General features: G+C 37.7%; 1 protein-coding gene, 1 non-coding gene and 1 pseudogene across 2 annotated transcripts; 2 read left to right on the top strand and 1 right to left on the bottom strand.

Annotated features, from left to right (window-relative positions):
* On the bottom strand, positions 1-107 carry LOC141688353 (small nucleolar RNA R71). Its single transcript, XR_012561800.1, has one exon. It is a non-coding gene; the product is annotated as a small nucleolar RNA R71 (small nucleolar RNA).
* Positions 108-1,023: 916 nt separating this feature from the next.
* Positions 1,024-5,482, top strand: LOC141685762 (uncharacterized). Its single transcript, XM_074490846.1, has 7 exons — positions 1,024-1,405; positions 1,687-2,077; positions 2,732-2,843; positions 4,196-4,381; positions 4,484-4,660; positions 4,760-4,909; positions 5,054-5,482. Exons 1-7 carry the CDS (start codon positions 1,024-1,026, stop codon positions 5,480-5,482), a joined length of 1,827 nt encoding a protein of 608 aa, XP_074346947.1.
* Positions 5,483-5,611: 129 nt separating this feature from the next.
* The window catches only part of LOC141685761 (CENP-B homolog protein 2-like), a 70,778-nt pseudogene continuing 52,075 nt past the window's right edge, over positions 5,612-24,314 (top strand).

Genomic DNA, 24,314 nt, shown 5'->3' with positions numbered 1-24,314 from the left:
GCAATCAGGAATGCACTTACTCAATTTACGCAGCAATCAGGTGAATCTCTATGTGAAGCTTGGGAGCGCTACAAGGAGATGCTTAGGAAGTGTCCTTATCATGGAATGCCTGACTAGATGGTGATCAATTGCTTTTATAATGGTTAGCGAGTACAATCAAGACCTATGCTCGATGCAGCATCCAGTGGAGCCTTATGGGCTAAGAGCTAAAAAGGAAGCTTATGAGCTGATTGAGATGATGGCTGCGAATGAATATCAGAATCTAACTCAGAGACTACCACAAGGCAAGGTAGCAGGAATTCTGGAGGTGGATACAGCTATGGCTATCGGTACTCAACTAAAAGCGTTGACTATGAAGGTAGATTCTCTGGCTAACTATGGTGTTCATCAGATAACCAGTGTTTGTGAGCTTTGTGTAGGTTCGCATGTGATGGAACAATGTGCTATATCTAGTGAATCAGCTCAGTTTGTGAGCAACTTTCAGAGGTCGCAGCAACCTGTTCCTGCCACTTATCATCATAACAACCGCAACCATGTGAACTTTAGCTGGAGAAATAATCAGGATGGTATGTAACAGCCACAACAGCCATACCAGCAGTTCAAAAACAAGCAATTCAATCCTCCTGGTTTTCAATAATAGTTTTCACCAAGGCAGCAATTTCAGCCACAGGGATGCAACGACAATCTCACGGAGGTGCCGGTCCATCTTCGAATGAAAAATCTGAATTGGATGAGTTGAGGCTTATGTGCAAATGCCAAGCGATTTCTATCAAAACTCTGGAGAATCAAATAGGGCAGATTGCCAACGCCTTATTGAACAGACCTCAAGGAACTCTTCCAAGTGACACAGATGACAATCCAGGCAAGAGAGAAGTCAAAGAACAACTTAAGGCAATCACCCTGAGGTCTGCAAAGGTCGTGAGCCCCCAAAATCATCAAAACGAAAAATCTGAAAAAAATTCCAGAAGTAGAGCGCGCCCACGCTCTATAGCAGCGCGCCCCCGCCCTCTCCAATTTTAGAAAATGACAATTTTGCTGATTGTTGAGAAAAAGGATGGAAAAGCTGAACCGATAAAGAAAGTAGTTGAAAACACTCCTCCTGAGCAGAATACAGGAGACAAACAAGTATATCCGCAACCCCCATATCCTAAAAGACTTCAGAAGGAGAAGTTTGACAAGCAATTTGCTAAGTTGCTGGAGGTTTTCAAGAAGTTGCAGATTAACATACCTTTCACGGAAGCTCAAGAACAAATACCGAGCTATGTTAAGTTCATGAAAGGTATTCTATCTCAGAAGCTAAAATTTGAGGAGTTGGAAACCGTTGCTCTAACGAAAGAGTACATTGCTGTGCTACAACAGAAACTACCTCCTAAGCTTAAAGATCCAGGAAGCTTCACGATACCGTGTACCATTGGCAGTCTATCTTTTGATAAGTGTTTATGTGACTTGGGAGCTAGCATCAATCTGATGCCCTTGTCCGTTTTCAAGAAACTTGGTCTGCCTGATCCAAACTGGTAAACATGTCCTTGCAACTGGCTGACCGTTCCATCACTTATCTGCGACGCGTAGTGGAGGATGTCTTGGTTAAGGTGGATAAACTCATCTTCCCTGCTGATTTTGTCATTCTAGACTTTAAAAAAGATAAGAAGATTCCCATTATCTTGGGAAGACCATTCTTAGCTATAGGCCGAACTCTGATCAATGTGCAGAAGGGTGAGCTTATTATGAGGGTTCAGGATCAGGATGTTACCTTTAATGTCTTCAATATAATGAAATTCCCTACTGATGAAGAGGAGTGCTTTAAGGTAGAGTTGGTCGACTTTATAGTGACTTCGGAGCTTAATCAAATGCTAAGGACTGACGCCTTAGAGAGAGCCTTAATAGGGGAATCTGATATTGAAGATGAAGAAGGGGCAGAGCAGCTACAGTATTTGAATGCTTCTCTATGGAAAAGGAGATTATACTTGCCATTCGAGTCTCTCGGATTAACAGAGCTTAAAAATTCTCAGGAGCGTCTTAAGCCATCTATTGAGAAAGCTCATATACTTGAGCTCAAACCACTGCCTGATCATTTGAGGTATGGTTTTTTAGGTGATGCATCTACTTTGCCTGTTATTATTACATCTGACCTTTCAGGTAGTGATGAAGACAAGCTCTTGCAAGTTCTAAGAGAGTTTAAATCAGCGATCAGATGGACTATAGCAGATATCAAGGGAATCGGCCCTTCTTATTGCATGCATAAAATTCTGCTTGAGGAAGGAAGTAAGCCAACAGTTGAACAACAGAGAAGACTCAATCCTATCATTAAAGAGGTTGTGAAGAAGGAAATTCTTAAATGGCTGGATGCAGGGATCATCTATCCGATTTCTGACAGTTCATGGTTGAGCCCAGTGTAGTGTTTGCCTAAGAAAGGAGGCATTACAGTTGTTGCTAATGAAAAAAATGAGCTCATTCCTACTCGGACAGTCACAGGATGGAGAGTATGCATGGATTATCGGAAGCTGAATAAAGCCAGCAGGAAGGATCATTTTCCGGTTCCATTCATTGATCAAATGCTTAACAGGTTGGCTGATCATGAGTATTATTGTCTTCTGGATGGGTACTCGGGCTATAATCAGATTTGCATTGCCCCAGAAGATCAGGAGAAGACCACCTTTACTTGTCCTTTTGGCACTTTCACTTTCCGTCGAGTTTCTTTCGGACTTTGTGTTGCACCTGTTACTTTTCACAGATGCATGATGTCCATATTCCCTAATATAATTGGCACTAATATGGAGGTGTTCATGGATAACTTCTCTATTTTCGGGACTTCTTATGATGAGTGCTTGCATAATCTTGGCTTGGTACTGAAAAGCTGTGTTGAGACCAATCTGGTGCTCAACTGGGAAAAATGTCACTTCATGGTGCAACAGGGTATCATTCTTTGGAAAAAGGTGTCTAGAAAGGGTCTTGAAGTGGATAAGGCCAAGGTGGGGGTTATTAAAAATCTTCCTCCACCAATCTCAGTTAAGGGAGTCCGCAATTTTCTTGGTCATGCGGGTTTTTATTGGCGATTCATCAAAAACTTCTCCAAAATATCTAAACCCTTGTACAATCTATTGGAGAAGGATGTTCCCTTCAAATTTAATGAAGAATGTTTGGCTGCATTTGAGAGCTTGAAGAAGAGTTTGACTATAACACTTGTTATTACTGCACCTGATTGGAATGAGCCCTTCGAGATGATGTGTGATGCTAGTGATTTTACAGTTCTTGGCCATAGGAAGAGGAATATTTTCCATGTGGTTTACTATACTAGTAAAACTCTCAATGGTGCTCAGCTGAATTACACTACTACAGAGAAGGAGCTCTTGGCGATTGTCTATGGTTTTCAGAAATTTCGATCTTATTTGCTTGGGATAAAAGTGACAGTTTTCACTGATCATGCTGCTATTCGATATCTGGTCCTGAAGAAAGATTCAAAACCTCATTTGATTCGATGGATTCTATTGCTTCAGGATTTCAAGCTGGAAATCAAAGATAGGAAAGGTACAGAAAATCAGGTAGCGGATCATCTCTCATGACTGGAAGATCAAGGTAAGGCTTCACAAGATAAGACATTGATCAAATAATCTTTTCTCGATGAGCAACTTTTTAGGGTGCAAGAAGATGAACCATTGTTTGCAGACATTGTGAACTATCTTGTGAGTAACGTTATTCCCCCAGAACTCTCTTATGCTCAAAGGAAGAAATTTTTACATGAGGTGAAGTGGTATCGGTGGGATGAGCCATTCTTATTCAAACAGGGAGCAGATCAGATTATCAGGAGGTGCATCCCGTATAGTGAGACGGAGGGTATCTTGAGAGATTGTCACTCTACTGGGTATGGTGGCCAATATGGTGGAGAGAAAATAGCTGCATGTATCCTTCAAGCAGGATTTTCTGGCCTACGTTATTTAAAGATGCTCATCAGTTCGTGTTGAGATGTGATCGCTGCCAAAGGGTTGGTAATATGTCCAAGAGACACGAGATGCCTCTTAATGTGCTTCTAGAAGTTGAGATTTTTGATGTTTGGGGAATCGACTTCATGGCGCCATTTGTCTCGTCATGTAACAATCAGTATATTCTTTTGGTGGTGGATTATGTGTTTAAATGGGTTGAGGTTAAAGCTTTGCCAACCAACGATGCTAAGGTGGTGATAAATTTTCTTCATAAGCAGATATTCACACGTTTCGGTACTCCAAGGGTCATAATCAGCGATGAGGGATCACATTTTTGTAATCGCAAGTTTACGGCATTGATGGAAAGGTATCATGTGAATCATCATGTTGCCACATCCTACCATCCTCAAACTAATGGGCAAGCTGAAGTGTCTAACCGAGAGATTAAACGAATCTTGGAAAAGGTTGTGAGTCCATCAAGGAAGGATTGGTCGTTGAAGCTCGATGAAGCTGTTTGGGCCTATAGAACAGCATTCAAGACTCCTCTAGGCTTGTCTCCTTTCCAGTTGGTGTATGGGAAGGCGTCTCATTTGCCTACGGAGTTAGAGTATAAAGCGTATTGGGCTTTGAAGAAGCTGAATCTGGACATGGCAGCTGCTGGAGAGAAGAGAATGCTTCAACTTAATGAACTAGATGAGTTCCGTCTTCAGGCTTATGAGAATAATAAAGTATACAAGGAGAAGGTCAAGAGATGGCATGATAGGATGTTAGTGTGCAAGTCATTTGTGCCTGGTCAGCAAGTTCTATTGTTCAACTCTCATCTCCGACTTTTTCCAGGATAGCTTAAGTCGAGGTGGTCAGGTCCGTTCATTGTCAAAATTGTTTTTCCACATGGAGCCGTGGAGATTTTTGATAAGCATCCGGACCAAGCGTTCAAATTAAATGGGCAGAGGTTGAAGTATTACTATGGTGATACGGTGAACCGTGAGGTGGTGAGCGTCGTTCTTGTGACAACATGATATCGAAGTTTCACGTCAAGCTAGCGACGTAAACCAAGCGCTTTATGGGAGGCAACCCATGCTTTGTTGTATAGTAGCTTTGAAAGAAAATAAATCAAAAAATGAATTTTTTTACAGAAGCACGGTGCGCTCACGCTCGAAGTTGAGATTTTTGATGTTTGGGCAATCGACTTCATGGCGCCATTTGTCTCGTCATGCAACAATCTGTATATTCTTTTGGTGGTGGATTATGTGTTTAAATGGGTTGAGGTTAAAGCTTTACCAACCAACGATGCTAAGGTGGTGATAAATTTTCTTCATAAGCAGATATTCTCACGTTTCGGTACTCCAAGGGTCATAATCAGCGATGAGGGATCACATTTTTGTAATCGCAAGTTCACGAAATTGATGGCAAGGTATCATGTGAATCATCATGTTGCCACATCCTACCATCCTCAAACTAATGGGCAAGCTGAAGTGTCTAACCGAGAGATTAAACGAATCTTGGAAAAGGTTGTGAGTCCATCAAGGAAGGATTGGTCGTTGAAGCTCGATGAAGCTGTTTAGGCCTATAAAATAGCATTCAAGACTCCTCTAGGCTTGTCTCCTTTCCAGTTGGTGTATGGGAAGGCGTCTCATTTGCCTACGGAGTTAGAGCATAAAGCGTATTGGGCTTTGAAGAAGCTGAATTTGGACATGGCAGCTGCTGGAGAGAAGAGAATGCTTCAACTTAATGAACTAGATGAGTTCCGTCTTCAGGCTTATGAGAATAATAAAGTATACAAGGAGAAGGTCAAAAGATGGCATGATAGGAGGTTAGTGTGAAAGTCATTTGTGCCTGGTCAACAAGTTCTATTATTCAACTCTCATCTCTGAATTTTTCCAGGATAGCTTAAGTCGAGGTGGTCAGGTCCGTTCATTGTCAAAATTGTTTTTCCACATGGAGCCGTGGAGATTTTTGATAAGCATCTGGACCAAGCGTTAAAAGTAAATGGGCAGAGGTTGAAGCATTACTATGGTGATACGGTGAACCGTGAGGTGGTCAATGTCGTTCTTGCGACAACATGATATCGAAGTTTCACGTCATGCTAGCAACGTAAACCAAGCGCTTTGTGGGAGGCAACCCATGTTTTTTTGTATAGTAGCTTTGAAAGAAAAAAAATTTAAAAAATGAAATTTTTTACAGAAGCACGGAGCACCTGCGCTTGAAGCAGGGTCGTCGTACGACCTGTTTGGAAAAGAAAAGAAAGAGAGAGAAAAATAGAAAAATCAGTTACAACTCAAGCCCAACCCGAAATTTACCCTAATTCTACACCCTAAACACTTCTAACCCACACCCATCCTATACCTCTCTTATATATATATACATCACATCTTGATATATACATACATCTTCTATTCTCACAAAACCCTAGCTCCTCCAACACAATTCAAACGCTTTAATCTCTATTCTATTATTGTTATGGCACCCGAAAGAGCGAGAACCGCAGGTAGTAGTAGCACTAATCCCTCGGCTACCGTGGATTCCAGTGTGGGAGGCACGACGAACATATTTTCTTCTCCGGAGGCACAGACAAAGTTTACCTGATTGATGTCTAAACCAGTTGCGAAGGAGAGGGGTTTTTTACCCACGGCTAAGGATGAAAAGCTTTTGGAGATGATTGTTGAGATGGGTTGACAGACTTTCTGCGAGATACCCGCTATAGTCCCGTTGAGCATTGTGCGGGAATTTTATGCAAATGCTAAGGAGGACAAGAATGGGTTTTCTGTAGTTCATGGGTTGACTGTTAATTATACTCCTGACGTTATTCATCGGGTTATCAATAAACCCGCGAGACTTCCGATTGCTTAGGATTGGGGGCAGAAGACTAGGGATGATTTAGACTTGGATTATATTGTGGCAGAGTTATGTGTTCCAGGCACAGAGTGGAAGTGCAAGGCGGGCACGATTGAGCCGCTTACTTTTCCTGCTTCGTGTATGAACAGGTATGCTAGGGCTTGGAACCTGTTTGTGTGTGCTAATATTATGCTATCTTCGCATTCGTATGAGGTTACCGTGGATCGTGTTATTCTGCTATGGGGGATTTTGAATGAAGAGTATGTGGATCTCGACTTTGTGATTCATCAGAGTATGCTGTGCTTTATGTGAGAGGGACCATGGGGGAGATTCCTCATACCTCCATGTTACGAAGCCATGTGCTTCGGTTGGTGTTCGGTGGCCTGAGCATGAGCAGCTACAGATGCCGAGTGCTCCCATTGATAGCTCTACGATTCAATAACTGAAGGAGTGGTATGGCGGTAAAGCCGATGAGAAGGGTTGGGGTTACTTATATGATCATTTACCAGGTGGCCAGCCAGCTGATCAAACTTATGCTGGGGGTTCTTCTCAGGCACAACAGGCAACTACTAGATCCTCTCATGGAGCCGCTAGATCTTCTCGTGCTCAGCAGACAGGGGATAGTTCTAGACATGGATATGTGCAGTACATGCAATTGGCTAGGTGCATGGATGCGATGCACGACATTCACATTCTAGGCCACTGGTGTCGAGGTCGATTGGCTTGTATTTTAAGCTGGATCTGTATACCCGCCACCTGATACTCCACCCGAGGAGGGTGATCCTGACGACGACTAGGTATGCCTTGTATCCTTATTATTACCTTCAATGAGGATATTGAAAATGTTATGTTTGGGGGTGATAATGTTAGGATTAGTAGTGTGTGTGTGTGTGTGTTCATATAGATTCATATTGCATGATTAGTTGTAGTTTATTCATATTTTTACATAATTGTTCGTATAGTTTTTTGCATTTTTATTTTGCATATTTGTTCGTGTTTGTATGTGAGTCCATTTAGTTGCATTCGCATGCATATAACATGATCACGTAGGATGAGCTATTTCCGATTGCTAGGTTGATGTTGATTTGAGTGTAGTGATGTCTAATAGAGGGATGATTAAGTCCTAATGAATTGATTTGCATGCCCAGAAAAAAAAATTCACAAGTCTTATAGGTTGTTTTTGAACTAGATCATGATCATACTTGTTGTTGAAATTGAATCACTTGGTTATATTTAGAATTTTTGCTAATCCCGTAATGACGTAGGAACGCTGATTTTTAAACTGGGGGGAAATCTTGGATTTCATTGATTATTGTGAATAAAGCTAGGAGTCAAATGGCTAGTAGCCAGCTCATTTTTATGAGTAGTCTAGGGTTGAATGAGATGGAGCGAAACACACTCATTCAGAAATCAGTGAAAAAAAAAATAGAGAAAAATAGAAAAAATATGTGTTGTTATGTGTTAGTATATGCAGAATTGACCAAGGGTGAGCTCTTTAATACTCGAGTTATTAAGTTCTAGGGGACTTTGTGCCTAGTGACCTAAGGCTTTTATAGTCTGGGATCCGCTCACCTAACGCTCGCTATATGGGTATTATTGTATAAATCTTTTGGGACCTCATTCATTGCACAGTCAAATAAGCATTTGCTTTGTGATGTGTTCTATATTATAGCATGAATCCTTGTCTAACTCTAGTAAAATTGAGGTGTTTTGAGTCATTATGTGTTTAACATTCATTCTATTTATAAACTTGTGATTATTTTGGTGAAGAATAAGATATGATTATTGATCTAGTATGGAGAGTATATCTGTTAAGCATTACACACACACACATTTCTTGTTCGTAAATTGTTTTATGGGGTTTAGTTGAACTCTGTTTCGAGTAATTGCAGTCTTAGAGACATTTGCTTGTTGATTGGTTATGGTTATTCCAAGGGGATCGTTGCATATTCATATTAATTGCATTCTTGCATTAGTTGTATTTTTATTATTGAGTCTGTTTATGCTTGAGGACACGCATCAATTTAAGTTTGGGAGTGTGATAAGTGTAATTTATATCCACTTGGAATGCTTCATATCGGCTTAAGTTGGTGTTTTGAACTCAAGTATTTGGTGTTTTTATGTGTTTTTTGTTGAGTCATTGTAGGGCATTAGTCAGAGGTGGAAAGGAGCTTTATAATGATTTTATGCTAATAAGAGGTCAGGAATTGAGTTGCGGAAGATTGCACGAAGATCAGAGCACAAAACAAGAAAATGCAGAAAATTATCTAGAAGATCAGTGCGCCCGCGCCCAACCAAGCACGCCCACGCCTTGTGTTCCAGAGAAGCAGCATGCTCGCGCCAGTTAAAAGCTGCAGAATCCTATTTCTACTCTGATTTGAAGATTTGGAGAGTCTATGTGATCGTGGGGCCTATATATAAAAGAAAAAAAGACGTTTTTAATAAGAAAGGAAGCCAGGGAGAACATTAAGAAGACCTAGAGTACACGAGACGACTAAGGAGAAGAAGAATTAGTTCATTCTTTTGTATTCTTCGATTTAGGTGATACTTTTGTATTATTGTTTTTTCTTGTTCTAAACCCTAGTACTTTTATATATTCTTGCGTAGTATTCTGAACTTATTATTATCATGTTTTCATTGGAACCCATGGTGACGATGCGTTCGATCATAAACTAATCGTTGTCTTGGGGTTCTAGCGGATTTATTTATGGATTTCAATAGTTGATTGTTTTAAATATTTAGTGTGTGGTGATTTATGATTTCCTAGTTTTGGTTGTGCTTATTCGTCTTTGATGCATAGCTAACATCTAAGATTGTTTTTTAATCTCTATTGAAGCGAAAGTGAATATAAAGGTTTAGAACTTGCCATGCTAGCATAGGTTTATGTATGAATTGACATGCATAATTCTTAGTGTAATTTTAACCATCTTACACACCCTATGTAATCATAATAGATAACTTGTTCTTAAACCGTTATGTTTTCAAATTTTATAGACATATAGGGTCTAAGAATAATTGGTGTCTACTCAACTTCTATCGTGATTGTGGATGTTTAGTAGTAGGGTATACGTATATCGAAAGGTAGTGTATACTAATTTCGTGTTATTTGATTAGTTATCATCACCATCGCATACTATTGATAAAGACATAAACTTTTAATGAAGTACCTAATGAATTTAGAATCCCATGTTTTATTCTCATATAAGTAATTCGCTTTTAATCTCTTAGTTAATGTATGCTAGTATAATCTCTTAAGTAGTTAATCAACTCAAATTTGTTACTTGTCTTAGCTGTGAACGATAATCATACATTGTTGCATAATTGCATAATCTGAACTTAACCTAAACCAGTCTCTGTGGGAATGAACTTGACTTAAATCTTATACTACTTGTGATCGCGTACGCTTATGTGTATTTTCACGTGTGTTTTATTGTGAACACAAGTGCACAAAGACAAAAAGGCTATGAATATTCTGTTCAATGGTCTTGATGGAGATATGTTTGACAATATCATCAATTGTAAATCTGCTAAAGAAATTTGGGATACAATTCAAATCATATGTGATGGATTTGAGCAAGTGAGAGACAACAAGATGCAACTTCTAATCCAGCAGTATGAGCACTTTCATTGTGAAGACAGTGAATCTTTGAGTGACATCTTTAGTAGGTTTCAAAAACTACTAAATGCACTAAAGTTGCATGGAAAAGTCTATCAGATAAAGGATTCAAACCTGAAATTCCTTAGATCTGTACCAAAAGAATGAAAGCCCATGACTGTCTCTCTTAGAAATTCTCAAAATTACAAAAAAATACTTTGGAGAGACTGTATGGTATTCTAAAAACTTTTGAGCTTGAGTTGGAACAAGATGAGCCGATAGAGAAAAGAAGGAAGAAGGGAGGATCTATAGCTTTGACGGATGAACAAGAGAGAGTGAAAGAGATGAAGGTTGAAGCTGTGGAATCTACACCAAACTCTAGGGTTTGTGAAGGCAAAGGAAATGGGCTAGTGGCAGAGCATGAAGATAATCTAAGCCAAGATGAAATGGAAGACATAGATGAACATCCAGCCTTTCGGTCAAGGAGGTTTGCCAAGCTCAAATTCAAAAAGAATTTTGAAGCATCCAAGCCAAATAGAAACATGGTGGATAAATCAAAATTCAAGTGTTTCAAATGTGGCTTGAGTGGTCATTTTGCAAATGAATGCAAAAAGCCTAATCTTGAGAAAAAGAAGTTTGAGCCAATTGACTATAAGAAGAAATACTTTGAGTTGCTTAAAAAGAAAGAAAGGGCTTTCTTGACTCAAGAAAATGATTGGGCAGCAGATGGGGAAGATGAAGATGAGGAACTAAGCTATGTCAACCTAGCCCTGATGGCCAAATAAGATGAATCAAAAGTCAGTTCTTCAAGCAATCAGGTAATCACTACTAATCTAGCACATCTTTCTAAAGACGAGTGTAATGATGCTATAAATGACATTTCAACAGAATTATATCACTTGCGTGTTACTCTTAAATCCCTCACTAAAGAAAACATAAAAATTAAGGAAAATAATGTGTTTTAAATGAAAGAAATACCGTGTTAGAATCTCAATTTGTTGAGTTTGAGAAACTGAAAATAGAGTGTAGAATTGCTAATGAAGAACTGACTGAATCTTTAAAGGAAGAGGAAATTTTAAGAAAGCAGCTTGAACGAGAGCAAGAGGTAATCAAAGCTTGGAAGTCATGAAGAGATGTACACACATAAATTGCTAAAGTTCAAGGCATAGAATCTTTCTGTGAAGAAGCCTGGAAAAAGAGCAAGGAGAAACTGGATCCTGGTTTGAAAGAAGGACTTTCAACGGATGTGGATTCAACGGATAATGAAAGTTATCCGTCGAATGATAAAAGGAATTATTCGTCGAAAGACAAAGAACCACATACGTCGAATGAAAGAAAACCAATTAGCAAAGCTAAACTATCCAAACTCAATGAGAAATATGGATCAGTTTCCAAGAACTTTGTCACAAGTGACTCAAGTCAAGTCAAGGAAAATAAAAGAGTTAATGCGGGGCATCTGTCAATGAAGCAACTGAGTAACAGATTGGAGAAAATTGAGGTCAAGGTAGACTCCAAAAGGAAAAATAACAAAAATGGGAAAGTACGAATTAAAAAATATAACGACTACACACCTGATAAATATGCACCAAGAAAAATCTGTGTTAAGTGTGGTAGTGTTAATCATTTGTCTGTTAATTGCAAATCTGCTATGCCTGCACCCTTGTCTACACCTCCCTCATTTCCCAACATGCCCACAATGCCTATGAATGTTATTCCTGTACAAAATTTGAATGCACAATTTGCTAATATTCTATTTACACAAAATCCCTACTATGCTGCATTCAGTATGCCTCAAATGCCATTTAGCATGCCATATTGGAATAACATGTTTGCACATAATATGCCATTTCATGTTAACCAACATGTGCATGATAATTCTATAATTATGAATAGTTTTCAAAGCCGTACTCAAATGACCAAGTTTGAATCTCAATCACCTAAGTCAAATGAGGAAAAGCCTAAGATACCTAAAGAGAAGACTAATAAGGCAGGACCCAAGGAAACTTGGGTACCAAAATCAACTTGATTTGATTTTGATGTGTGCAGGGAAATAGAAAGATTTTTTGGTATCTGGATAGTGGTTGCTCAAGGCACATGATTGGAGATTCTACCCTGCTCACTGAATTCAAGGAGAGAGCTGGCCCAAGTATTACTTTTGGAGATGATAGCAAAGGATATACCGTGGGATATGGCTTGATTTCTAAAAACAATGTCATCACTGAAGAAGTTTCTCTAGTGGATGGACTCAAACATAATCTTTTGAGTGTCAACCAACTTTGTGATAAGGGCAACTCAGTAACATTCAATTCAGAAGCCTGTGTTATTACAAATAAAAAGAACAACAAAATAGTTCTCACTAGAGTGATAAAAGGAAATGTGTATCTAGCTGACTTCAACTCATCAAGTGCAAATTCTATTACTTGTCTTTTCAGCAAAGCAAATCAAAATGAAAGTTGATTGTGGTACAAGAAACTATCCCATCTGAACTTCATGACTATGAATGAACTAGTCAAGAAAGATCTTGTAAGAGGCATTCCTCAAGTTGAGTTCTCAAAGGATGGACTGTGTGATGCCTACCAGAAAGGAAAACAGATCAAGGAATCATTCAAAAAGAAGCTTGAATCTACAATTGAAGAACCACTGCAACTACTGTACATGGATTTGTTTAGACCAGTCAATGTGTTGTCAATCGCAAAGGAAAGATAATGTTAAGTGATTGTTGATGATTACTTGGACATATTTTCTCAAATCTAATGTGTTACACCCGGCATTTCTGTGTAATATTAATTGTAAATTTGGTGTAATTATAAAGCCGAATGCCAATATATTCAACTATTGTATGCTTGTGTGAATGAGAATTTCTGCATCTTAAATTTTCATTATGTGGTATATGAATTTTCAAAGCAAAAAAATTATTTATTTCTTTCATTTTTGATTTATAAGGAATATTTTTAAACCTTGAATAAATATCTTTTTAAAAGTTATTTGTTCACAAAATTCAAAAGTAGTTTTATAAAATTTCTAAAAATCCAAGTTATTTTATGGTATAAATTTTATAATTTTTGAACTTGTGTTTTATTTTATAAAAATAAATCTTTATCAATGTTAATTATTATAATTAGCAAATTACATAGTTATCCTTGCATGCAAATCCTTTCTATTCAATCCAAAAGGGCTAAAGAGACAATTACCACCCCACTAACTCCTATTTTCTAGCCAAATTCCTCCTTTACCCTTGCATGCAAAATGATCCAAGTTTAAGTGGAAGGGTGGTCATGTCAATTCCTATTTCCACTCACATTTGTCAAAACAAAAACCATAAAACAAGTAAAGACATGATCATTTCACACATCACTCACCACCACACTCTTTCTTCCCTCCCTCCTCTCTCTCACTCTCGGTTTTCTCCCCCCTCACTCTCGGGTTTTGCCGAGATCAACCCCCTCCCCATTTTCTTTCTTTCTCAATCAAGTTCCACCTTCTACAACAAGTAAATGTTACTTCACATGCCATGATCACTTATATTTTAAAGAGTTTTGAGTAGAAAGTTTAAGTTTTAAGGTTGCATGTTAAGGTTTTAGTTGAAACTCAAAGTACAACCTTGATTCTTGTGAGTTTAAGGTTGTTTTTGAGAGGACTACAAGGAATGGTGAAGTGCCAAGTCTTGAGAAGAAAACTCTTGATGTTAAATGGCCATTCCCTTCCATTTCATTCGGCCATGACCATAGGGGAGCCGAATGAATGGTTCTTGAGACCATTCTTGTTGCTTTGTTCAATTTTTGCATGTTTATGTGATAATGGCTTGAATTTTTTAGTAAAAATTTGATGAAACTCCTTGCATGCTAAGTGATCATCTAGATATAGCTCATGCTAGGCTTGCATGTAAATTTCTTGGTAAAACATATTTAGAAAATATGTTGTTTTGGTTTGCAAAACTCAAAGGCATGCATGCATGTGGATTTCATTTAGAATGTTATAAGATTTTGATCATTTGGAAAGATTTTATTAGTAAGCTTTAATTTCAGTAGGAATAATGTGATAATATTGATTAATGCTTCTTGATGCATGGTAATAAGTCGTGTATATCTTTTATAAAATGCATAACTTGTTGTTTCAAAAACTTGATGATTTGTGAGTTGTGAAATGTGGTTTCTTTTGTTTTGCCATGATTGCACCTTAGGTAAGGATGATCTCCACCAAGATTATTTTGAGTTTAAGGGAGTTAGTTCAGTAGATCACCATATTTAAGTCTTGGGTTGGGTATTGGGTTGTTGGTGGTTGAGTTTGTCTAGTCAAAACCTTGGAGGAAGGAGAGTTATAGTTTCTGCAGAAAATCAGTTTAGTACCCTGAGGTTTAGAGTGAGTTTTGACCATGTCATTGATGTGCACTTTGAGGCCCAAGCCACCAGAAGTTAGTATTGGGAGTATATAAAAGGTTTTAGGTGTTGGTTGGAGGTTTGCATGTCATTTGGTTAGGTGCACAAGTAGAATAACAAAATCTGTCCAGCAGGGGACAGTTTTGTTGCAACTTAGAAATAGGGAGATTTGACCATGTCATGGGTAGGCCCTCATTAGGCCCTATTGGCCTTAGTTAGAGGGAGTGTCAGAGAAGTTTTTCCAACCATAGTTCATAGGATATGAGTTAGAACCATGTGTCACAAGTTAATTCAAGTTAGTGTGTTTTCTGCCCAGGAAAACAGGGGAACCATGGACTTTGAGCTTAGGTCCAAGAAGGCCCAAGCCAGGCCCTTGAGCCACATCAAGTTTGGGAGATGTCCTTAGGTCAGGAGAGTCTTGTGTAAGAATTTTAAAGGAAAACCTATAGTTTAAGGGTGTCAAATGCACTCAAGAAACCATAGTTGTCATTCTGAAATTTGCACTAGTGAACACTTTCACTTAGCACATAGTTTTAGAACACTTAGGAGTGAGATATAGGCTGACCACCATAGTTGTAAGATAGTATAAGGTGTAACATCCGGGAAATATCGTGTAATTATTTGTATCAATATATGATTATTATGTGAATATTATATGAATTTTTGGTGAATTATTTGATGTTTGATAATAATATCTGGATGTTTGTATGTAATAAAATGTGAGTATGTTAACTTTAATATATCCAGAATAAAATATAGATAATTGAGGTAATTTTCTGGTGATTTATAGAAATGTTATATGATTTTATAATGATTTATGAAATTATTAATTATTTTCTGAATAATTACAAAATTATTTTAAAAAGCCGGGAATCATCCGACTTCAACCGTTTTTACGTTTTTACAACCCGAAACTCTTCCGAAAACTCCTTCCTAACCTAATCTGGTAATTTCGGACAATTTCCGTGTTTTGACTTTTTCGATCCGGATTACGGTTTGACCCGTGCGCGGCCCGGCGCAAGATTTTCGATACGACAATCATTTCGGTAAATCAACGAAACCCGTATTTTCAAAAGATGAGATATTATAACATTATTTTTGTATATAGTGTTTTATAAAAAGCCCGGTTGGGATAATTATCCAAAACTGTTATCAAATCGGATCGTTATTGCAGTTACTTAGCGGCTAAGCAACTAATTTAACGATCCAAAACGATCCAGAACGAACCAATATTCCGTAAATATAAATAGCATATTTCTTATTTCATTTTATTCGTTTATTCATTTACAACCAGTAAAAATACCGTAAATACAGAGAAAACCCTAGAAAACCGATACGTTCCCGAGAATCAAACACACGAACGAAGACGTTATCGAACTCCGATTTGGGCATGTAATATATCAAATCGAAGCTCTCGAAATCTTCTTTCTAAATTAATCATCAGTTTTTGCCCAAGAATCATGGTAATTTTCTTATTTATTTAATTATATTCGAATTATTTGATAATTAAAATATGAAAATTTGTTCTTGATGCTGTTGATGTGATTTGATGCTTCGATCGTGTAGATAATATTTTTCTGGTCAATTTGGTATATTATACTTCAAAAATAGAGCTCAGTATCATGTAGAAATTAAGGTTTGGTTCTCTAAAAATTCTTTGAATATGTGTTCTTGGTGTTCTTGAAGAGTTCAGTAAATCAAACCCAAATTTGAGGGTGATGCAGACTTCAGAATTCAATGTATGAGTAACCAAAATGTTCAGATTTTCATGCTCTTCCTGTTTATGCCATCAAATCATTCAAACGATTAGTAATTTGTAATTTTAGGGTTCTTGATCCGAATTGGGGGTTTTTAATCTATGAACAGTTTGATAATTTTGATGTTTGGATGAGCTTTATGATTGAATTTAGAATCGATTGGTATATATAATTGCCGATTATAACCCCAAGAGTAGTGAAACCGAGTTCATGGGTTTGTGTGAAATTTTAAATTGTTTTTCTGAACTCGTTCTTGATTGTTTGATTGTTGTGATTCTTGGGTTAGCTTTGTATGGTTATAAGCTTTGATTTCGTGTATATATCGATAAGTTTTGTTCAGTTTTTGCCCAAATCGGAAATTCGCCGGAGAAGCTTGAATGAAGCTTCGGTTTTGATCGGAGAATGGGCGGGGTTGATTGTTTGTTGTTGTTATTGCCATATCCGAGTTGTTAGGAGAAATTAGGAGGTGATTGAGTCGGAAACCACGTAAAACCGTGGTGTTTTGTGGCCGGATGAGGCTGGCCTGAGGTCCGCCGGCGGTGCCGGATTCAGGAATTTACAAAATTTCCGGTGGCCGTGTTCCGGCCACCTTCCCCACGAAGACCGCCGTTTGATCTGTTGGAACGAGTAATAAAGCTGTAAAACTGTTTCTGTAGAATTCCTTTTATTAATAATTCCAAAAATCCTATTTTAATTCTAAAATCATTATCTTTATTCTAAAAATTAATTTTAATTCGAATTTAAATCCTACTTATTTAATTAATTAATTTTAAGTGATAATAAATTATTTAATTAATCAATTAATTTAATTATTAATTGGTTAATTCATTTAATTAATTATTAAATAATCTTAATTGATTTAATAATTAGATTTAATTATTTATTTTGATTTAAAATTCTGAAAAATAGTTTCGAGCTTTAAAATATTATTTAAATTATTTTCAAGACTCGAAAATTATTATAAAATTATTTTAAAGTTAGATTAGGGTATTTGATCCCTATTATTTAATTATAAAATAATTCGTACACCGTTTTAATTCCGAAAAATGTTTAAAAATTCATAATAAATCAACCGTTCGTCCGTTTAATACGAAACGAACGCCTCTAGACTCAGAAAAATATTTTGCTCCTATTAAAAATGCGTTTGAGACCTAAATTCCTTCGTATCTAAATGACGTTTGTTTTATGGATCATTCTGAGTCAATAATGGATCGATAAAATATTCTTTTTGACCTGATTTCAATTCAAAACATATCGAGACCTATCTTTTGTCGATTCAACTTATGTGCTACATGAATTACGTGATTATGTGTTATGTGAATTATATGATTACATGTCATATGTGTACGTGTTATGTGGATAATGAATCAGCGTGTCTTTTAAACGTTATTTGAATGAGATGTGATTCATATATATATTATTATTGGGCGGGTAGACGATAGGGATAAGTGTATAGACTACTCAATTATATATTGTCAGTTCATTGAATAGCATTCTTTATGATAGATGCACATAGTGGGAGACGCTCAAAGCCAGATAGAAATTATAGAAGTAAAGCCTGATTGCGTGTAGTAATGAAACGAGTGGATTCAGAGTAAAGATAAACCTAAGAAGGTAGATGATAAAAAAGGTCAAGAAGCCTGTCAAGGGAAATACAAATGCAACAGGACTAAGTGGTACGGCAGCTAGTTAAAGATCAGATGATTATCAAGTGAGGCAAGTATTCGTGATTTTCTTTTAAGTACTGCAAGTATTCTTAACCTTTCTCCTTAAATACTGTAAATATTTATTCGCTCCTATTCTAAGTTCAGAAAAGTTAACTGTTTTATATTTCGCTGCAATTACTCTTATGATGCCAGTTCTTTTCATTATTGTTCCTATAACTCGATTGTTCTCTTGAGCAAATACCCATTCTTTCAGGTTATTTGCGAACCCTGAATCGGGAAGTTTTGACTTCAAAATGGTTTGACATCAAAACACTCTATGGGCTGGATAGTGATACTTTGGGGATTAAGTTTTACTTAATCCTAAGGACCGAAACATAATCGGTGCCTTGAGATGGGCCGTAGTGCCTGGGGACCCGACTGGATCTATACGGGTAGGTATAGATCTGCACTGTATTCTGACTGATCAGCAGGATGTAAGTGTGAACTAGTGTCCAATCTAATTTGTTATTGATCGCCATTAATGGCATTCCTTCTTGAAATAAAATGTGATTATGGATTAAAGTTATTCTTTCTTAGCACTCAGTTTCGGGAAATTACAATGTTTCTAAATAAATTCGAGGTTCAGATTGTTGTTGTAGCATTAGTTGCTCAGTAATAGTTAGAATCTTGAATGAATTGAGATCTTCTTAATTATTCAACCCGTCTTTATCAGGCTGGTTTAGCAGGCTAAGTCTATGGAAACTTAGTCAATAATGATGGATACTGAATAGTTAGGGATTTCTTGAACGTCGTTTTATGAATAGTTATTGCATTCGTTGCTCAAGTATGAAGTGTTACCAGAAACTATTTTGAAAACACGCGATCTCGGAAGCTCTTACAAAAATGTCGTTATTCCCTATGTGATTTATAGCAATGCAAATCAAATTGACTTTAAGTTGATAAAGTATATCCTTTAAATGATTTCCTGTCTCGCTCTTCCAAAAATATTTCAGAGATTTTGTCCGGAAGTTTTCTTTGATGTTAATGTTTGAAACTCAAAATATATACTTGCTAGACATTTTTGGCTCACTCTTGCTTCGCAAATTCTTATTTCTACCAGAAACAGATAAGGATAAAAATGAATAGCTTCGATAGACAACAGGAGTTAGAAAAATTTCCGCTGCGAAAGATTGAAGGTGTTAGAAGATTGTGACAAGAGCATTAGTTCAAAGGTATTCTCATTTGTATTTTAGTTATTGTAAGTTGTAGTAGGTTAGATTCTTGTTTCATACCATAACCTGTAAACGATCTGGATTCAAGGGGTTACTTATTTATTTCTTTATTTTATGTAAAGATTGTTTAGTGACACCAAATCTTGACCCCGGATTTGGGGGTGTTACATAAGGTCAGTAGAATAAAAGGCACAAGTGAGGGTCAATAGGTCTTGGATAGTTTAGTAAAGGCACATCGAGTTAGGAAGCCAAAATTAGAAGACTTTGTCTAGTTTAGCGACCAAGTGACTTAAGTTGGGGGATCGATATCATCCAAGCCTAGTGTTGCATTATGGTGTATATGGTGTTATTTAGTATTAATATATGATATGTGATTATGTGGCTATGTGTGTGCAACTATAAATTAAAGGTGAATATAAATTAAGTGCATATAGGCCTAAGTGTCATCCATGTTTAAATTCGGGTTGTAAATAGGTTAAGTTTGTGAGAGTATATTATAATGAGGATTATTATTATTTATGTAGGATCTCTAGACGAGGGAAAACTTGCCATAAAGGTCGAGTGAAGCTCCAGTTGTTGCTCCTACCAGTCAAACCAGACCAGCCTTTCTCAAGGCAAGTGACTCAACTTGTCCTTCATATTTACTGCTAATAGTTCATACATTGTCGCAACTATCCTGTGTCATTTGATATATTAAATCAAGCGTATCTTATGTTTATCTTTGAATTATATAAAAAGTCATGAACCCTCGAGTACGTATTACAAAGTGGTCTTATCATGATAGTATATTAAAGTAATTCGAATGCCAGGATAAAAGAAAGGGTAATTATAACTCTTGATCGATTCTCTTGATTTACATGCTGATGATTCCTAAGTATTGATATCTCATCCTGATACTTGAACCCCTATTGAACATTACCTTGAACCCTAAAAGCCAGATACTTATCAAAGTGATTCCTCATTAATTGATACTCCTTTTTCTTATCCTGAAACTTGACAATTCTGATATATCCTGAGTTAAAGATCATTTCTGCATACCTTAACACCCTTAGTATTCATGAAGCTTATCTTCTTAATGATCCAGCACTTGAACCTTGATGAGAAACCATTGCTTTAAGCCCAATTTGGCATTACCCTTTATAATATCCAATAGCCTCACTAAATCCCCTTGTCTAATCTTTGATATATGAAAACCATTCAGTTACTTTAATAAAGTATAGTTTTGTGAATCATGGCCCTGAGATTTAGTACCATATTTCCCGTGTTTCGAGTTGATCTATAATCCCTTGACAAAAAAAAGAAAAAAATGTTTACTGTAAAAGAGATTTTGTTATAAATCAGCATCATTTTTTGAAATAAATAAAATGTGGGTTTTCAGTCCCAAAGGGGAGTAAATGTTTTCTTTGAATAGTGGATCTGGACTGAGACGCGAGTCCTTTTCACACTTATATTAGGCTTAAAAGTTGCCTAGGGATTCCCATTAATGTTATAGAACCCAGCGAGGTTCGGGATTACTTCGCGGCTGATCACCGACTGTAATCCGTAGCGTCATAAAATGATTTTGATTAAGATATGATTTTGAAATTGTTTTGATACAAACAGAATGATGCCATCACCCAAAGTTTTATCTCTCGTTATCACTGGTTATGTCTTCCCATTGACATTCTTTAATATATATCTCGATTTATGATTTGTATCGTATTGTTTAGAACTTGTTGAGCATTTGGCTCACTCCTTGCTTTACCCTGATATTTCAGCTAGCAGCTATGGTTAGATTCAAGCAGACTGCCCGTAAGACCTGTGATGCTGATGTTTATGTTCGAGCTCAGGTAGAATAAGTGATAGTAGTTTGTGTGAGGACTTGGTATTTAAATCAGTTGTAATAGATGGTAGTGTTGGGCTGTTCTAAACCCTAAACTGTAAGATCTTGGATTTGGGTATGTTTATTTATTGTTGTGATAGTTATTTTAATTTGCTGTTTAAGTTGGGGTCTGACAGGTTTTGGTATCAGAGCTACGGTTTAGAGTCGCTGGACAGCCCAAATAGGTTAAAGGGTATATGTGTAGGTTATAGATAATATGCGAGAGAGTAGGTTAAGTAAGCTTATTATTAATACTCCTCTTATTGGTTTGTCAGCAAAGGGCGCATTCCTCATCATCCTCTGGTTCGGACGACACTATTGCTTTCACCGTGTATGCTGAGTTGAGGCGCGAGTTTGATATGCTTCAGGGAAAGTACGACCGATTGATATACCGACTGAAGAACGTGTACCCGGACAGCCGAAACTACGAAGGGAAGCCCAAGGAGCAGATGACTGTGAGACTTGATACCTTGGTTCAGTACATCAACACTAAGCTTGAGGAGATGCCAGCGCACCGGGACCGTACCAGCCAGTATGTCATTCAGATGGTGGCGGATGAGCTCCAAAGCATTGTGAAGACGCTTCGAGAGGAAAAGACTACCAAGCCCCATTCAGATGGAGTGGAGCCTTAGTTCTTTCCATTTACCTTTCATGTTGTTGTACTATCAGACTCCGTAGAATTTCCCAATTGTTTCCGTTATTTCCTTTAAATAAGCCTGTTGATCCTAGAATCAGACTTTGTTCTAATCCCATGTATTGTGACCTTTAAATTTCAATAATCATGCTCTATTGTTCCAATTGCTCTCAACTGTTATTATACGCTTTTATATGCATCATCATATCTGCTTAATTTGAAACCTGACCTCATATGTAAATAAGAATGCCATGCGATACCCTCAAATTATTTTATTATTCGTATCTGTTTTGACATAACTCCTATTTCAGGATCATGCCTCCCAAAAAGAAGAACCCAACAACCACATCCACCATAGACCCAAATATTCTACGACTACTGGAAACCTTGCAACAGCAAACCAATGTTATAGCCCAACAACAACTAACTCTTCAACAGCGAATTGAAAACCAAGATAACCATGAACCACACCAACCACCTGAACCACCAGTACCACCTAGACAAGTTGTCACTTTCAAGGCTTTTCAGAATGTGAATCCACCTGCATTTCATGATACCACTGATCCAATAATAGCTAACACATGGATCAAGGAGATGGAAAGGGCTTTTGAGTTGGTACAGTTAGGAGACGATCAGAAGATGTCGTATGCTACTTACTTCTTGAAGGGCGAAGTCATCTATTGGTGGGAATCAGTAAAAGCTATGGAAGCAACTCAACAGGTTTCTTGGGAGAGATTTAAGAAGTTATTTCTGGACAAGTATTACCCTAAGTACATGCAGAATCAGATGGAGCTTAAATTTTTGGAGCTGAAGCAAGGGAACATAACTGTACTGGAGTATGAGAAGAAGTTCACTGAGTTGTCAAGGTTTGTGACAAAGTATACCAGTACCGAGGAGGAAAAAGTGAAGAAATTTCAGCAAGGATTGGAGCCTTGGATAAGAGATAGAGTGTCTATGTTTGAGCTTGAAACTTATGCGGGAGTAGTATAGAAAGCTGCTCTGATTGAAAATAATGGGACACAGTCAAGGAAGGAAAGGGATAACAAGAAGAGGAAGGTTCCATTTTATGGAGAAAAGTCTGAAGCGAGAAGTTCATAAGATCGGAATGTAAAGAGGATCGGATTCCATAAGGGCGGAAATTTTCAAAAGAAGGGAAATTTGGGAAAAAGGCAAGAATCAAAGGGGAACATCCAGGCAAGCCAAGGGCAAGTTGGAGAAAACAGGTTCCAGAGACCCGAATGCAAGCACTGTGGAAGAAGGCACCCCAGAGTGTGTAATAAGTTGAGTATGACATGCTATAGGTGCAATCAGAAGGGACATTTGGCGAATGAGTGCAAGATGCCGAAGCCAGGAGTTACGTGCTACAAGTGTGGGAAGACTGGACACATGGCTAGGGAGTGTAAGGCAATCGGACCAGTCAAAGCTCTAATGAACGTGGCAAGTACCAGCGCAAGCGTGCCAGCTGAGGTATTGGCATTACCTCCACCACCTACACCAACTCCGCAAGCAACAGCAAGGACATTTGATCTGAAGATGAAGGATGCTATTCAGAATTCTGAGGTGATAGCAGGTACACTTTTACTCAATAATGTCAAAGCTAAAGTATTGATTGATTCGGGAGCAACAAGATCTTTCATATCAGAATCTTTTGTTGATAAGCTTCAATGTGATAAAATGATTATGAGTGAGGTAGTAAATGTGGTAATTGCGAACCAAGAGAAGATTCCTGTAAATCAATTCTGTCCGAAGTGTGAGATTGATATTTCGGGGTATAAGTTCTCAGCCGACTTGATACTCTTCAAGTTGGGAGAGTTTGATATAATTTTAGGCATGGATTGGTTAGGAGAAAATAACGCTCAGATTAATTGTAAGACCAAGAAAGTGTATTTAAGGGCGAAGAGTGGAGAGAAGGTAGTACTTAAGGGGCAGAGGAAAGAACAACTATTTATCACAATCGTTCAGGCAAAGAAGCTACTTAGAAATGGTTGTGAGTCATTCCTAGCGTATGTAGTGGATTCAGAAAAGGGCAACCCCAACATAGAAGATATCCCTGTAGTTAACGAGTTCCCAGATGTGTTTCTCGGTGAACTACCAGGCTTACCACCAGATCGACAAATCGAGTTCGAGATCAACCTTGCTCCAGGCACGGAACCAGTTTCAAAGGCCCCATATAGGATGGCACCAGCAGAAATGAAAGAGTTGGTGAGCCAGCTACAAGAATTGTTAGATAAAGGAGTAATACGGCCAAGTACGTCGCCATGGGGAGCACCTGTTCTGTTTGTCAAGAAGAAAGATGGGAGTATGCGACTATGCATATATTATCGAGAGTTGAATAAGGTAACGATCAAGAACCGCTACCCGCTACCAAGAATAGATGACCTTTTTGATCAACTGAAGGGAGCAAAGTGCTTTTCAAAGATTGACTTGAGATCGGGATACCATCAATTAAAGATCAAAGAAG

Source organism: Apium graveolens, chromosome 9, assembly GCF_009905375.1.
Source record: "Apium graveolens cultivar Ventura chromosome 9, ASM990537v1, whole genome shotgun sequence".
NCBI lineage: Eukaryota > Viridiplantae > Streptophyta > Magnoliopsida > Apiales > Apiaceae > Apium > Apium graveolens.
This window is presented reverse-complemented; position numbering and strand designations above follow the sequence as displayed.

What these genes read in the sequence shown, in the direction of transcription:
- LOC141685762 (XM_074490846.1), top strand. Translation starts at nt 1,024, where the DNA reads ATGACAATTTTGCTGATTGTTGAGAAAAAGGATGGAAAAGCTGAACCG. An exon ending in AGGAAGCTTCACGATACCGT is followed by an intron (nt 1,406 to 1,686) that starts GTACCATTGGCA and finishes TCTTAGCTATAG; the next exon opens with GCCGAACTCTGATCAATGTG. An exon ending in CCACTGCCTGATCATTTGAG is followed by an intron (nt 2,078 to 2,731) that starts GTATGGTTTTTT and finishes TACTTTTCACAG; the next exon opens with ATGCATGATGTCCATATTCC.